Raw genomic sequence first — 16686 nt, 5'->3', positions numbered from 1 at the left:
CCACCACAGAACAATCTTTTTAGGCTACCTAAAGGTTTAAACTAGACTCAAAATCAAAATGTATTCATTTTCAAGCATTTTGAATTATTTATTTCATAAAGAATAAAGAAAAATAAAAATAAAGACAACTTACAAGAGTATTTTGTGCATTCCCATGCCAAATCCAATTTCTACTTATTGTTTGAAAATTGGTAAATAATCAAGTTTATCTCCTTGGAGTTCACAAGAGCACACAAATTTTATATTATGACAAACGTAACGAATTCAAAATAAAATTAAGAATTATGACATAAAAGTAAACAAACCATACAAAAAACACAAAAATTTATATCTGGTTCGACAATAACTTACGTCCACGGTTGAGTTCTGGCGAAAGTCTTCACTATGTGTAAAATCGAAGATTACAAATTTTCAGTCCATCAATTTGTTTTTATTTCCGTACGAATTTCAGAGTCTTATCTCTTACACCACTCCAAACCCTAAGCGCCCTTATATATTGGGTTATAAGAGACTAATTAGGGTTTACGATTCATGAGCAAAAACGGGTCAACACAAAGCTCATCCGATGGATCGTCAGGTCATAAGCAGGTCGCTCGGCATCAAATTCGGGTCACAACATCACATTTTATCTTCATACAAAAAAATTGAGATGTCTGTTATTCCACGTAACTGTTACAACAGTTGTAATTAATAATTTTTTGTTCATGAAAAAATTATTATTATTTTCATTTCAAATAAGTGACCCATGCACCCACTTTGCCTTTATAAAAACTCTCATTAGTTTGAGAAATCAAGAAAATATTACTAAGCTTTATTAGCTGTCAAAAAAATTAAAAAAAAATCTTCTTACATTTGTGTATGTGGTGCAATAGAAATTATACTACATTACTTGCTCTCATTGCTCTCTACCATGGAGTATAAATTTATAAGAAAAAGTTACCTTTTTATGGAGGCATTATTTTTACTCGAAATTTGATAATATTTATGCTTTCATACTTCATATAATCAAGGTGCTATTTGATATAGTTGAAATATTAAATACTGGAATTTTAATGTTGAATTAATTGTCTTGACAACTGAAGAGCTGAATTTGCATGGATGAAAATTATAGTTGAAAATTAGATGATTGAAATTTTAATGTTGAATTAATTGTCTTGAACTACTAAGGACCTGTATTTGCATGAATGAAAATTATTGTTGAAAATTAAATACTAAATTTTAATGTTGAATTAATTCTCTTAACTACTAAGGACCTGAATTTGCAAACCAGCTTTTCCTATTCAGCATGTGATAACAAGTCACACTCTAAAACTTAATTGGAATTCATATTTGTTTTATATGGAATTTTTTTTACATAATAACCACTTTAAAGCTTATACACACACATACAGACACAATTACAAACATCTAACCAAACATCTTTCCAGGTAAGCAAGCGTGTGAAATATAATCATTTTAACTTTCTATTGTAAATTAATAAATTCTACTCCATAATCATCATCACTACTTAATTAAAATATATATATATATATATATATATATGACCAAAAAAACATATTAATTCAAGAAAAAAGAACTACTTTTTCACAAGTGGAGCTTTTTTGCCACTATATATATACATACACGCGCACACACACAAGTGCTTATCTCTAGAGTTCCGGCGAACTCACCTGCGAAGCTCGCCGGAAAATGGACGAGTCGTGGAGGATGCGAATGGGAATGACGACGAAGCTGAACCTACCTCGGAGAAAATCAACTGAAGAAACGTCAAGGCGAATGGTTTTCGGTTACTCGGAAACCATAGAGGCCGACGTCGACTTCAATGACGTCTTCGGAGGGCCTCCTCGGAGCGTCATGTGCAGCCGATTCTCCAGCGACTTCACGAGTTCTACTCTGTTCTACGAAGAGATTTTCCGGCAGCCGGAGGATGTGTCTACGGCGAGGAGTGGCCGGAATTTGCCGGAGTTCAGAATTCCGGCCAGCAGAGTTGGGGATCGGAAAAGCGAAGGTTTTTATGATGATATATTTGGTTCGGATGAAGATTACCGGCGATCGAGGTCGCGATCAAAGTCGAAGACGAACTCGAAGTCGACTTCGTCGTCCGTACTGAGTTCGGAGGATCTCAGTCCTTTCCGGCCGGCGGTCGCCGACGATGTTGGTTTCTCTGTTTTTGCTTCAAAGCTCAGGTGACTAGCTTTTCACTGGTGTGTCGGTTATCAACTGTTATGTATTAGTTCAGTGAATATGACGTATTTGACCCTACTGTTTGAATTGATTTACCGGGATTTTGGTAATGTTTTTAGAAGTCTGTAGCGGTAATTTGGTCATGGTAAAGTATGGGATCGTTCAATCCCTGCAATCGCGGGAGTGGGAAGCTGATAGTCCGTTATGAGGTTTAATGACCTTTTTGCCCTTTTAGTTGACAAGAATGACATGACTAGTTGATGTTATTTTTGTCACATGACGCCTACGGAATTTTATAGAGACAATTTCTAGATATTTTTACTGTACCTAATGATTGTTGGTTATGACGATTTCTAAAATAGTAAGAATGAAAAATACAATAAATTCATTTTATTTGGGAAAATGGTTGTGTTGGGTTGACTCGAAATCTCTTCAATCTTCTAATCTAATTCTTAAGATTTTGTGATGTAACATTTATATAGTTGAAGCTTTTAATCCTCATTGACACTTTTAAATTTACATAAATATGAAATAATTTTTTTAAAAATTATTTTTAACAACTTCTATTCAATACAATGCGAGGAGTCACAAGTCAAGTTATATTTTGTAAGTAAATTGCTATTTGGGATTTTAAAAGTTGACTCAGCGTAATGTTATGTCAAGGTTGGGAAATATAAAGTGAAATAGTACTATTCCTAAATCAAATAAACATATTGTAAGGTTCCTGGTGCTGAAGACATTCCTAAGTATAACAAGCAACCCTTACAATTTGAGAAGTATTAAATTACAAAATTCTTGTTTATAATGCACTATGATTCAAATTGATTTCCAATACGTAGCAAATAAATTATAAAACACTGCTCATGTTTCACCCTATTTTCAGGCCAATAAATGTCCCATGTAGATGGAACTCAGCAACAATGATGCCCAAGGAGAGCCCAAGGCAACAGAAGATGGCAGTTTTTTCATGCAACAGTCCTTCAAATACCGAAAACCGATTTGCCAAAAATGAATACAAAGAGAATTTCAGAGGCTCCCAATTTGGATTCTTGCGACGAGTTTCCTCCCCAGAGACCATTACAATCGAACCTGATTCATACAGAAGTGTCATGGTATCCATGGATGATCTTGAACTCAATTCTCCTTCATCTGTTGTCTCTTCAATTTGTCAAGACTCAGAGGTCAAAGCCAGTGAAGTTCAAGAAAGGGTGTTGCAAGAAGAAGAAATGGAACAAGAAGAGGATGAAGTGATGAGTTCTTATGTCATTGAGATTAATCCTGACCATGGGGAAAGGACAAACGAAGAGCTTGGCGTTGATGAAGCAATTGCATGGGCTAAAGAGAAGTTTCAAACACATTGTTCCGAGAAAAATTGGAGCATTGAACAGCATAGGAAACAGGAGTGTTTGGGAGCAGAAGGTTGTGGTAACTTTTCTTATAATTTTAACTAATATTAACATGTGAGTTGTTCTTATAAGAGGATGATTTTGGAAATTCTGCAGAAAGGGCTAATGCATATGGATTTTCCGCTGCAAAGACAGATGGAAATGGATCAATGCGATCTCAAGTGGGTAAATTTTGTATTGTGAAACCAGATAAATTTGGCTTATGTTGATAAACATAGTTGACATTGATAAACGGCACCATAGGACACTGTACCTACTACAAGTTAAGCTATATTAATTCAATTAAAAGCTTCACTATGTTCTCTAGTTCCATTATGTTCTCTAGTTCCAATTTATATGGTCTCTGAAATAAGCTGTACAAATTGGGATTAGTCTTTCTGCAACAGTGGGAATAGATGGTGGCTTGAAACTTCAAAGATATATTCTAAAGAATTTGTATCTCCCATTTGTGAACTTGTACCTATAGACCATTATTTTTGAAAAATTAGAGTAGTTGGGTCACTGTATTAACTTTTAATGTCTTTTCCTTCTCTAGCAGGAAAAAGAACCAATTAAATGTGCAACAGAAGAAGGAAAACAACAACTGGAAAAAGATGTAAGCTTCTACCCATGAGTACGATTAATGTATGTCAAAAGAAGATCCATACAATTGGGAACATTGTTTACATAGAAATAAAATGAAAACAGTATGACCAACAGACCAGTGGTCTAGCGGTACCAAGCCTCTACTTCTTAATAGTATTTAATAAGCTTAATTCACACAGACACAGCTGCGTTACAAGTGTCTGACAACAACATATTGCATCATCTTTAATATTTATTTGTTCTAATATATATAAACTAAAGAGCCTCTATTTGTGTTTATTTATATTTTCACGCGAGCAATCTCTACTGTTACATGTCTGCCAAGGAAATTTCTGTAAAGATGCATATCACCAATATTTCCTCAACAGTTGAGGAGTTTTGCCTTCACTATTTACTGGTGTAGATTGAACTTCAAGGTCTGGTATATTTATATTTTTAGATCCTTTAATCCAATGTAAAGTGATAAAGTGAATTTGTAACTTTGAAAGTTGAAAATCGCAGGATTGGTCTCCCCTACTGCAATATAATTTACTAAATTTTAATGGACAGCAAATTAATTTATGTTTTCTGCATCTTATTTAGACACATTAAATGGTTGGCACCAGTTTCTTTTTCTTTTCTTTTTTTTTATCTCTCTACCAGTCTTGAAACCTTGACCTAAGGCCTGGCACCTTTCTTCTTCTTCTTTTTTAAGAGACAAAAATCAAGTTCTTGATCAATGCTTGTCTTCCTTTGCAAAAAGAACAGATGGAAATGGAGCTATTGGATGAAGATATAAGATCGTGGTCATCTGGAAAGGAAGCAAACATCCGGCTGCTGCTCTCAACACTGGATCATGTAAGAACTCAAACACAAGTATTATACATATACCCGCTGTGTGACATTTACAACACAACCGAAAAAAAAAAAGAAAAAAAGAAATTTAAAGGGATTTTATTCTCTCTTGTTTAATTGGTGACAGGAAGTGGAAGAAAAACTAAAACTTACTGAATTATGTGATTATATTTTTACTTTGTTTACCTTTTGTAATGGAAGCTACTAAGGTTTTTCATGATGGGAGATTGTTATGAACATTGTCCTTTTCAAGTTATATTTGTTTTCTCTTCATCTTTCTCCTGGAAACCAAACAATGTAACTTGCTTCCTCTCTTATTTTCCCTGGACCATCAAAGGAAATAATTTAATTTTTCTCTCTTTTCCTTTCCCTTCCAATTCATTGTTTATGAGAACCAAACACAACTACATTATGTTGTTTTAAGAGTTCTAGTGATATGTGAGTGGCTATGTGATTAACCATTTGTTTGACGTTTGAATCAGATTCTATGGCCCAATAGTGGCTGGCATGCAATATCCCTAACAAATCTCATAGAGAGCTCACATGTAAAGAAGGCTTACCAGAAAGCAAGACTGTGCCTTCACCCCGACAAGCTGCAGCAAAGAGGTGCGACACTTCCACAAAAATATGTAGCAGAGAAAGCATTTTCAATCCTCCAGGTAAGTTTTGGTTCTTCTGCAACTGTTGAAAAACCTATGTGCTAAATATAACTACGATAAACACGAAGACAAAATCCTGTAAAGGACCAAATTTTGATTCCAAGGCAAAAAAAAGTTCCAGAAACAAAAACAGCAATTGGAGCAGAGAATGCGATTGCATTATAAGGTCGCAATTGAACAGATCGAGCAAGTTCGAATTGACGTAACATGAAACCTATTAGTAAAGGCAAAGCTGTACTGAGAAAATTATACAATATGTGATGTACTAGTGGGCCTTCCTTGTCTTATAAAAGGGAATGAAGTATATGAAATAACAGCTGTCAAAACTAGGGCTAGCCCAATGCATGAGGCTTCCGCCATTGCAGGATCTGGGAGGGTTAGATGGATGCAACCTTTACCTTTGCAGGCCACTAGATATCCTAATTTTGGTGGCATCTTGTTGGAATTTATGTTGGGTGATGCTTTCTGACATTAATTCTTTGTGTGGATACAGGGTGCATGGGCTGCATTTATCTCCCAAGACGTCTGCTTTAGCTAGAGGGTGTTCAACCCTTTGGAACTCATTTCATTAACTCATATGAGGGGCACATTTGGATATTCAGAAGGGGCTATAGGTAGAACGAAGGGTTAAATAATAAGAATTTATGTTACTACAAATAGCTCTCGTCATCTGAATTCTGTATAATACTCTGCTGTTTTACTATCAATCAGATCAAGCTTGTATATCATACGTGTTTTTTCACAAAATATCTAGATAAGTAGTGGAGATGAAGATGACAATACTGAAGCTATGTTGAGGAGTACCGAATCATGTTAGCAAGTTGGCGACCTCTGATGGCATTTCACTTGTAATATATGATTTTTGGATTGTATTTCCTAAACTAAATTACATATTTGTTTTTTGTTTTTTGGGTATTTAGTATATATATGCAACATTACCTGTATCATACAATGGAGAAGACTCAGAAAGGGAATTGTTGCATTCTCTCTTGTACAACGGAGGGTCCAAACTTTATCAGACTGTCATGGCACCATGTTGCCAATTAAATGAAAAATGACGTCATGATATTATGAGTACCATTGGACATGCTCGGGCACTTTCTTGTCTGAACATTTTTATTCATGGCATTCAAACTCAAACCCCAACTAATCTAAAGATTCTGAACTGATTTAGCAACATGTGTACATCCCAACTGAAAAATGAATTGGGAAAAGATCATTTGGTTTCATTATTTCATCAATAGGCTAAAATGATAAATGATTCAATTGCTTAGTCACAACTAACAATTTTATCAGTAATGCTAAAAGTAATTATTGCCTTTGAGAGCACCGATTCGGTGCCTAAGATTTAAAATGGAAGAAAATTTAGTTAAAATTTAAATTAAATTTGTTTCAATTTCAAATTCAAGTTGCCGATTTAGTATTCCCAAATGTAATTTTACTCGACTACTTGTAAAGAGGTTGTAACATGTAGACAATACGCGAGCATTGAGGAAGACTGTACATGTGAAGAGTGAAGTTCTAGAGTGTTTCAAATTAATGTGGAGATTGCAAAGAGAGTTGGAAGATTGTAGACCATTAGAGATTTTGTATAGATTTGTTGAAAGGTTTCAAGAATAATAGACTTTTGAAGGGTATAATTAAGTATGATATTAATGTAGATATTTTAGAGAATAGATCTGAGGCCTATAAATTGGGGAGTAGTGTCATTTGTTACTAACAAACTCTAAAGGTCTAGTAAAAATATAGCCTTATACATCCTTGAAAATAACAGAGAAATTATGAAAAAAAATATTTAGAAATTCTACAAGATTTGGATAAAAAATTGTTTTGGATTTACTTCAGATTGGTTCTTTCATAGCAAATCAGTAATACCTAAAACACTCCAAAACCTACTGATAAATCCTACAATTTGTTTTATTTGTTAAGTTTAATAAAACAGCTACTAAAATGGTTAAATTTGATAAAGAAAAATAGAGAAGATTTGTTACCTTTAAAAACTAATAGAGAGTGCATAAAAAACCACAATAAAAAAATAAAAATAAAAATTTAAACACACCAATAGTATACATTATAACTAAAAAAATTGTGTAGGGCAGCATAGACACCAATCGCACACATCAGAACATATTAGTAAAATAGAGGGCAAACCATCATAAGACACATGCTTGGCCTTCCTAATTTTCTCTGACACTAATGTTGGATGTCTCAAGCAACTTGGCAGCACGAGATTTTATATTAGCTCTGAGCATGTAATTGGCTATAATTTGTTAAATTTTGTCAAGGTCATCTACTCTGTAGTTTCCACTTTTGGAAGCTTCCTAACAGATTTAACTTCAAAATTGGTGAAACCAGATCCATAAAATCCGAAAATCAATACCCTTATGAAACCACATTGATATCGAGAATTAAATGGTACTGAGCTCGATTTAAGTTCAAGACTCAAAAGAATTTGAACATATATTAAATCAAACCATGTAATATATGTGCGACATACAAACAGCAAGCCTTTTTCCTTGATAATGTAAGTTCTAACGTTTATGATCGAAATGGAGCCTCGAAAGGAGCCAATAATCAAGACTGCACAATACCAGTAGCTGCGAACAGTGAACAACAAGTATAATTCATGTTTTACTCTGTTTTCAGACCAATAAATGCCCCATGTAGATGGAACTCGTCAACAATGATGCCCAAGGAGAGCCCAAGGCAACAGAAGACGGCAGTTTTTTCATGCAACAGTCCTTCAAATACCGAAAACCCATTTGTCAAAAATGAATACAAAGAGAATTTCAGAAGCTCCCATTCTGGATTCTCGCGACGAGTTTCAGCCCCACAGACTTTTACAATTGAACCCGATTCATATAGAAGTGTCAAGGTATCCATGGATGATCTTGAACTCAATTCTCCTTCAGTTTGTCAAGACTCAGAGGTCAAAGCCAGTGAAGTTCAAGAAAGGGTGTTGCAAGAAGAAGAAATGGAACAAGAAGAGGAGGATGAAGTGATGAGTTCTTATGTCATTGAGATTAATCCTGACCATAGGGAATGGACAAGCGAAGAGCTTGGCGTTGATGAAGCAATTGCATGGGCTAAAGATAAGTTTCAAACACAAAGTTCTTCCGAGAAAAATTGGAGCATTGAACAGCATAGGAAAGAGGAGTGTGTGGAAACCAGAAGGTCGTGTGGTAACTTTTCGGAGAAAAATTGGAAGCACAAGGTTAGAGCTCCACAATGTTTTCTAGTTCCAATTTTATCTGGTCTCTGAAATAAGTAGTACGAATTGGGAATAGCATTTATGCAGCAGTGGGCAATAGATGATGGCTCCAAACTTCAAAGATATATATATATATATATATATATATATATATATTCTTAAGAATTGGGATTAGCATTTATGCAACAGTGGGCAAAGATACCAGTGTGTGACAATTACGTATTTGCTCATCTTTAGTATTTAGTGTTGTAATATATACAGATATACAAATTATGATGAGTTTTACCTTCACAATTCACTAGTGTAGATTGAACTTGAAAATCTGATTTATTTACATTTTCAGATCCTGTAATACAACTTTGAAAGTCGAAAATCATAGGATTGGTCTCCTCTACTGCAATATAATTTACTATAAATTTTAATGGAGTGCAAGTTAATTTATGTTTTCTGAATCTTATTTAAGAGAGATATATTGGTTTAGCACATTGCGTTCTGCTACATATTCGCAGGTATGTAGCAGACACAGCATTTTCAATCCTCCAAGTAAGTTTTGGTTCTTCTGCCATCTAATACGTAGTTTCTTTTGTAAGCTTTCAAACAGATTTAATTTCAAAATTGGTGAAATCAGATCCATAAAATCCGAAAACCAATTCCCCTATGAAACACATCCATATCTAGAATTAAATGGTACAAAACTGTTGTTTGATCCAACCCCAAATCATAGGTGTCTTATAAATGAGCATCATGTTTCACAAGGTCAAGACTGGAAATGATTGGAACATATATTAGAGCAACCCAGAGGTAATATATGTGATCAATACAAACAATTAAGATAGAACTGCAGCAAGCCTTCTATCATCGAAATGGAACGCCACTGTTCTAAACCTCGAAAGGAGCCAATAATCAAGACTGCACAATACCAGAACCTGCGAACAGTGAACAACAAATCTAATTCGTATCTTCAAAGTAATTATTTGGAAGGCATCAACAATACTTTTTGCGAAATATGTACAAAGTACAAACTAGCTTGACTATTCCTTATCTCCTATTAAAGGAGATTCTCTCCTGGACATTAACTTGTTAACTTTGTAAACAAGGTCCATTTATACTCTGAAATCAGACCAATGGATGAAGTTTAAAATTTATTGTATAATTTTTTAGTGAAGTATGATCATAGCCATATATTCTGCATATCATGTGCATATGGCAAACATGTACATCAGTACATGATCACAAGGACATTCCAATCATTTGGCAAATCTAATTTCAATGCAAAAGTAGTTTTTCATTTTAAATAGTATAAGCAGTGCATATTTGTTATATACAATCTCAAACTTGATCATTTCACTGTTTATTCAAAGTATTTAGTAACTGCCACACAATTATAACTAACCTTCATTTGCTCCTTCTTTTGCTTGATCTCCTGAACTCCAGACTATGTCTTTCAAGCCAGCCGATAGGTTCTTGTAAAACTGTGCATTCCAAATTAAGTACAAAAATGAGATGGTAATATGGATAGAAGAACATGGACATGCACGTTCACACACACACACACACACACACACACTCTCTCACGGGCACACAAAAGAAGAAGCTACAAAGCACGGTACAATGATGCCAGGTAAAGGGGTGGCAACTTCAGGTTCTTCCCAGATCCGCCAGACAACCCACAATTTGAAAAATCATTCTGTGCGAACCTCAACCAGTACGTGTTTGATCTTATTGACGCTAAGCATATGTAAGTAAACAGAAAATGCATGTGAGCTTCAGACTTTGATACCATACCTTGTGAAATTCTAAGGTATCTCCTCCAGACTTGCGAACCTCAACCATGTGAAGCGATGGAGCCACCTCGAAAATCTGTGGGACAAAATTTGTTTTCAGATTGCTCTGAATAATGCTCTAGTGGTTTTTCAGTCAATGTGAGAGCCAAAGAACAAGGAAGGTGCTTGGAAAAACTGTACCTCTGTTGCAATGGATAGATGACCTTTACGCCCAGTTTTCTCCCCTTGAAGCTTCAGCTGAGATGGATCATAAGGGTTTTGTTAGGAGAGGGAGAACAGTTTGGTAATTACATAAAAAAATTGGAGTTCCTAAATCTTGTGTCATCAAAATTTAACTCCATATGTATCACCATCATTCAGAAGATAAGCCTCGAAAAATTCAGTGTTTATTATCAAAATCAAATTCCACTAGTAATAACTCAGCACCAGTTGGTCCCATGTGATTACAAGCTTGTTCAAAAGGACCAGGCAAATATCAAAACCAAGTTCATTCCAGTCCTGTTGTACTGATTCTTTTGTAAGAAGAAAAGCAAAAATACAAAGAGCATAGGCAACGAATCAGGAATCAGGACTCAGATACCAATATTCTTCATACATACATATATATATTTGTGTGTAAGTATTTTATATTGATTAGTTGTATAAAAATTTATTGAACTTGGTAAACTGCCATCTGAAAAAGAAAATAAAAAATACTTAAAGAATAGCAAAAAGAAGAAGATAAATAAGGTTCAGAGAAACAGAATGCTATGATACCTTGTAGTTATTTTTCTTTACATCAAAACCCAATGGTGTAGCAGCTTCCTCAATTTTTGTGATAATCTCTTTGGCTGGACGTTTAGATGTGAATCTTGTTTCCCGTTTAACAAGCCCCTACTCATCAAAACAAATGTAGACCATCTTAAACTTCACATTTATAAACAAGGTCAAAGATCTTTTTGTTTTTTGTTCTGGTTTTCTTTTTGACTCATTGGCAAGCTCAGAATTGGATCGGATTTGAACAGACAGCCATTGCTGAATTAACTATGAGATCGTGGGGGCAGCATGCAGAATGAAAATTAATATTTGCACTTTTAGTCAGAAATTTTTTCCAATAAATTTACCAGCTGTACTATTACAAAAATTTGGAATTAGCAAGACCTACAAGGAGATAATGAGTGTGGTGTACCTCGATCAAGTGATTTTTAACAGTCATATAATAAGTAACGAAAGGTTTAACGATAATTCACAGACCAGGATTGTAAATGTGATAATAATCCATTCGTAATAAATAAATAAATAAATAAGTAGCTATGATTTTAATTCATAAATGCATTGAATAATCAGATTGTAAAAATCTCCAATATCTAATAATTGTGTACCAAGCTCTATAATCAAAGCTACAAGACAACAACACACCATTTGCTTTTCAAAAAGAGAACCGAGGTTGAGACCCTGAGATGTAGAGATAAGTTCAAAAGCATTCATAGTGACAGGAGTAGCAGACCGCTCTTCCTGCCTCTCCACAACAAGGTTTTGAGAGTTCTGTACATCAAAAAGGAACGAATGCAAAATGATTTGATTCCCACTCTTCATATATATTAATCAAGAGAATACAAGAGTCAAAATGCTTCCAACTAAAATTGACATAAACAAGAGTTTAATTACCCCAGCTTCATTAAAAATAGCATCCACGTCATCGAGACTAACATCTTCTTGTTCGAAACTAGGTGGCCTGTATCCCTTCTTAAACCACTCATTCTCAAGGATCTCAGCGATCGTAATGCGCTGTTTCACAACATAAAATTATATAGCAATGAATTATAAAGCATACAAGAAACTACAAGTGGCATAACGCAGTGGACACACAAATCTTTTTACATGAAGAATTCATCATACTCAAATAAAAATTCAAAGGAAGATTGCTGCACATTAATCAAAAAAATAGTAGACAAGTGAACATACCGTCAAGGGATTAGGATCCAGGATTCTTTTGATTAGTTTCTTTGCGCTGGTGGAGAACCATGGAGGACATGTGAAGTCTGCCTTGAATATCTGAAAATATGTACAGTCCTCATATAGCAAGCTTTTCAACTTTAAAAAAGTAAGCCACCCAAGACAGCATACACTTATAAAGCATACATGCATAAAATAATCTGATGCCAACCCAGAGAAAACAGGGCATTTATACTACAGAGGTTGCTCAGACATGTAAACCATGACAAATGCACCTCATGCCTAGTATAATTTCTTCTCTGTGATCTTTTCTCTTCCTTTGTTTTTACAAAGCATGCATTATTTGGGGCTTTGGGAGATAGGATTATTCAGATTTTAGGTGGCAGCTAAATAATTATGTAGCTCACTACACCAAGAGATATTAAAGCAAATTGCAGACATCAACCTGCATTTGATCTAAAACATTGAAAGAAAAATTGAGCCACTTCTATCACAATACCACTTAGACTAAATAGAAATGTACAAAACTACATGGGCTGTTTACACAAATAATCCCATTGATACATTGCTAGGTTCAGTTTATGAATTACTGCCTGGGAATCAGAATTGTAGAAAATTAAGTTCAAAGTTACAAAACTACATGGGCTGTTTACACAAATAATCCCATTGATAAACACATTGCTAGGTTCAGTTTATGAATTACTGCCTGGGAATCAGAATCGTAGAAAATTAAGTTCAAAGTTTAAAGTAATTTTTCTCCAATTCGGCATCAATTCCATGCAACCGAACACAACAAATGTATAATTCATTTCTCATTATGACCGTTTCTTTGTCTGCTAAGATTCCAATGACACGAATGAGTGTTTGAGTGGTTAAAGCCTATTCAAGCTGGAACTTTGAGAAGGTTATATCATTTGAGTGGATGAAATTGAAATTGGCACAGATAATGACATTTAATCAAGTTGTTTAGTCGGAGTCCTCAAAATAAAATATTGAGTGATACTTTAAATATTTAACTGCCTCGAAGAAACATAGTGCAAGAGAAAGTAAGACACCATGATACATAATTCGCAAAGCTTTGAAAATTAAAACTATAAGTGGGATCTAAGACAGGAGTACCAAGAAAAAGTCAACCTTTTTGTATAATGCCATGAGGTTCGATTCTTCAAAAGGTAAATAGCCTGCCATAAGGACAAAAAGGATTACACCGCATGACCACAGGTCTGCCCTAGCCCCATCGTAGCCTTTATTGTTGATCACCTACAAACGTAAAGTGTCAAAGCACTAAGAAAATCCAATGGTTCAGAAGAGAGAAGATATAATAAATTGTGCCAGAAGCTACCAATATACCTCAGGAGCTACATAATTTGGAGTTCCACATGTTGTGTGTAGTAATCCGTCCTCCTGAATGAAAATGGTTAACAAACTCAGTTTTGAACTCTTTTATGAATTATTATAAATTGTCCATAATACATACATATGTATACATGATAAAAGTATGAAATGGTCCACTACAGTATCCTTAAGAAATAACTGAATTAATGAGATGCCATAGGTACAGGCAAAAGATAATGAGGTGGCGTTCCTTGAAGTTTGCACATTTTTTACAACTGGAATGCAGATAAGATTTAATAAAGAAAACATTCCCATCAAAAGCCTAATACTCACTCGGAATTGCTGAGGTAGAGCACTCAATCCAAAATCTGAAACTTTAAGAACTCCATTTGCATCAAGCAGTAGATTTTCTGGCTGTGAAAAACAAACCATATGAAGGCTTAAATTGGTATAGTTTATTTCTTTGTCAAACCCGAGGCTTTAATGAATAAATTTAAGGGTAGAAAAATAATAAAAGAATAATTTATCACCTTCAGGTCTCTATGGAAAACTCCTCTGCTGTGACAGTAATCCACTGCATTAATGAGCTGCTGAAAATACTTCCTTGCTTCGTCTTCCTTTAACCTCCCCTTACTAGCCTGGCCCAAAAACAATAGCACAAAGAACCACTTTTTAGCAATTGCACAGAACAGGATTGCCATAGGAATCAAATGCTAAACTGAAACAATCACCATCTTACAATTTTATCAAAGAGTTCACCGCCAGTCACAAATTCCAAGACGATGTATATTTTTGTCTTGCTGGCCATCACCTACAACCAGCAAATCTTAAGTCACTCAAGAATTATATGAAGTTCTCAAGAAAAAATTGTAAATCGAACTAGAAGCCCCACACACATTACTTAAGAGATAATACAGTACGGGGCTGCATTCTAACCTCGTGCAAACGGATGACATTTGGGTGTCTAATTAGTTTCATGGTGGAAATCTCACGTTTAATCTGCCAAAAAAAAAAAGCTAGATTAGACGACTACCATATATATATTTGGGGAAATTCAGATTCAAATCAAAAGAATCTTCAATTTGTCGAAAAGACTAGCTTACATAATGGTGCGTGCATGTTATTAATATAACACAAAATGTTAAGCTAGGAACTAGAATATGTAAAATTACAAGATGTCTTTCTTGACAGACAACAAAAACATTTTATCAAAGCAGAAAACTTCTTCAATGGCAACAGAACCTAACATTCAATCAAACTTAAGTTTCAGGATTTGTCTACCAGGATGTGCCTGCAAATCTAAAAGCTAAAGAACCGTTCTGCTCTGTTTGTTTGCATAGAAACTGGAGGAAAAATAACTTTAAGAAATTTCTACTTTGTAAATAATATTCTTATAAAGGAACCCACGAAATACAAAATACTTCAAATTTAATTTTCTTTCTCTCTTAAGTCAATTTTCTCTCCCTCCAAACACCCCACTCAACAATTTTCACACAACTAAATTAATTAATTAAAAAATTACAGCAACTAATAAAATATGCTACCAAAAAGTGAAGAACACACGTCAATACATTGAAAAGTCAATCGGTAATGGAATTTCCGTACAAACATAATCCAAGAAAAGTTGCCATCTGAGGAAGATCGAATCAGAAAAAAATAAATAAATAAATAAATATACATATATACAGAGTACCTGTCCGATCATCTTATTCTTCAGAACTTTCTCTTTATCAAGAATCTTTATGGCGACGTTCTCACCAGTGTCTACATTCCGAGCAAACTTCACCTTCGCAAACGTTCCTTCACCTAATGTCCGTCCTAACTCATACCTCCCCACACGCGTTCGACCAGGACCGCTTGAACGAGAAGCCATCACTTCTCTCTCTATCTCTATATGTATATATATATATATGTGTGTGTGTGTGTAACGATAGGTTTTCTGTTTCTTTCTTTCTGCAAAATCTCACTCTCTGACCTCAAGAACTTGCCTCTACGAGTCTGCCTCAGCTGAGACTTGGATACAGATACCATCCATTGTTTCTATATATATATATCGCTTTCGATTTCTTTCTACAAAATCAAGATCTCTTCTTCTTGCAAGGTTGCCACACCTGAGACTTGGCCACACTCATCTTTTCTTCTGCGTTTTTAGAGAGAGAAAAACACAAAAGGGTTTTTGTAAATCTGTCAACAAAATCAACAGAACAAGTGCCGGAAAAGTTCAATAGCAGCAACGATTGAGGATCGAACAGAAGAGTCCATCAATTAGGGTGAGTTTTGGAAATGAAATCGATTGAAACAAAGAAACGGAGAATTGTGTGAAATTTGTTCTTGTTATTTACATAGCTTGGGTTGGGTTGAGAGAATGAGATGCTTCGAGGAACCCTAAACCGACTCGTGTGGTATGAGTTGCAATCGTGACCCAACTCTCTGTTCTTTCTATCTCTCCCTGTTTCTCTCTCTAGCTTTGGTACGTCTGTGCAATCTGAATCTTCGCCGCAATGATTGGCTTTTTCAATGTGGGAAAATTATACCAGCGTATACGAGGTAGATTTTTTATTTTTATTTTGTGGGAAGTTAATTGATGGTGCTGGACCATTAGCCGCCTGGTCTGTTTTTCAATTAACTAATTAAGACCTTCCAATTGAGAAAATTGATTTTTTTTTTTTTTTTTTTCACTGAGAAAATTGAATTCAGGAGAGTATTAATAGGAGAAAATAATAAGACAAAAATAAATAAATAAATAATACGGA

At 34.8% G+C, this 16686-nt stretch overlaps 2 protein-coding genes across 4 annotated transcripts; one reads left to right on the top strand and one right to left on the bottom strand.

Moving 5' to 3' along the window:
• The first annotated feature begins 1614 nt into the window (after positions 1-1614).
• Positions 1615-6574, top strand: LOC132311756 (uncharacterized). Of its 2 annotated transcripts, none has more exons than XM_059809845.1 (7): positions 1615-2186; positions 3068-3603; positions 3687-3751; positions 4129-4185; positions 4923-5012; positions 5492-5668; positions 6162-6574. In XM_059809845.1, exons 1-7 carry the CDS (start codon positions 1690-1692, stop codon positions 6204-6206), a joined length of 1467 nt encoding a protein of 488 aa, XP_059665828.1. In that variant the 5' UTR covers positions 1615-1689; the 3' UTR covers positions 6207-6574. The 2 variants fall into 2 exon arrangements, with proteins under 2 accessions (XP_059665828.1, XP_059665821.1); XM_059809838.1 differs by having other exon boundaries at positions 4126-4185.
• Positions 6575-9514: 2940 nt separating this feature from the next.
• LOC132311767 (CBL-interacting serine/threonine-protein kinase 23-like) lies at positions 9515-16467 on the bottom strand. 2 transcript variants are annotated; one of them, XM_059809856.1, is made up of 15 exons: positions 15627-16464; positions 14870-14932; positions 14673-14744; positions 14464-14571; positions 14267-14347; positions 13949-14002; positions 13733-13858; positions 12608-12697; positions 12311-12430; positions 12062-12187; positions 11420-11536; positions 10844-10900; positions 10665-10739; positions 10273-10351; positions 9515-9805 (listed from the first exon to the last, which is right to left on the bottom strand). In XM_059809856.1, exons 1-15 carry the CDS (start codon positions 15804-15806, stop codon positions 9783-9785), a joined length of 1371 nt encoding a protein of 456 aa, XP_059665839.1. In that variant the 5' UTR covers positions 15807-16464; the 3' UTR covers positions 9515-9782. The 2 variants fall into 2 exon arrangements, with proteins under 2 accessions (XP_059665839.1, XP_059665847.1); XM_059809864.1 differs by lacking the exon at positions 12062-12187 and having other exon boundaries at positions 15627-16467.
• Between the last annotated feature and the right edge of the window lie 219 nt (positions 16468-16686).

Source organism: Cornus florida, unplaced genomic scaffold, assembly GCF_030987335.1.
Source record: "Cornus florida cultivar Cherokee Brave unplaced genomic scaffold, ASM3098733v1 CherokeeBrave_3.0.0_Hap2_Chr01, whole genome shotgun sequence".
NCBI classification, from domain to species: domain Eukaryota; kingdom Viridiplantae; phylum Streptophyta; class Magnoliopsida; order Cornales; family Cornaceae; genus Cornus; species Cornus florida.
Note: the sequence above shows the minus strand (reverse complement) of the source record. Positions and strands in the feature narration are given on the sequence as shown.

Coding starts and splice junctions, on each gene's coding strand:
- LOC132311767 (XM_059809856.1), bottom strand. CDS start 15,806: ATGGCTTCTCGTTCAAGCGGTCCTGGTCGAACGCGTGTGGGGAGGTAT. Junction 14,933..15,626: donor AGAATAAGATGATCGGACAG/GTACTCTGTATA, acceptor TTTTTTTGGCAG/ATTAAACGTGAGATTTCCAC. Junction 10,740..10,843: donor ATCTATCCATTGCAACAGAG/GTACAGTTTTTC, acceptor TTTGTCCCACAG/ATTTTCGAGGTGGCTCCATC.
- LOC132311756 (XM_059809838.1), top strand. CDS start 1,690: ATGGACGAGTCGTGGAGGATGCGAATGGGAATGACGACGAAGCTGAAC. Junction 3,604..3,686: donor GGAGTGTTTGGGAGCAGAAG/GTTGTGGTAACT, acceptor GAAATTCTGCAG/AAAGGGCTAATGCATATGGA. Junction 4,186..4,922: donor AACAACAACTGGAAAAAGAT/GTAAGCTTCTAC, acceptor CAAAAAGAACAG/ATGGAAATGGAGCTATTGGA.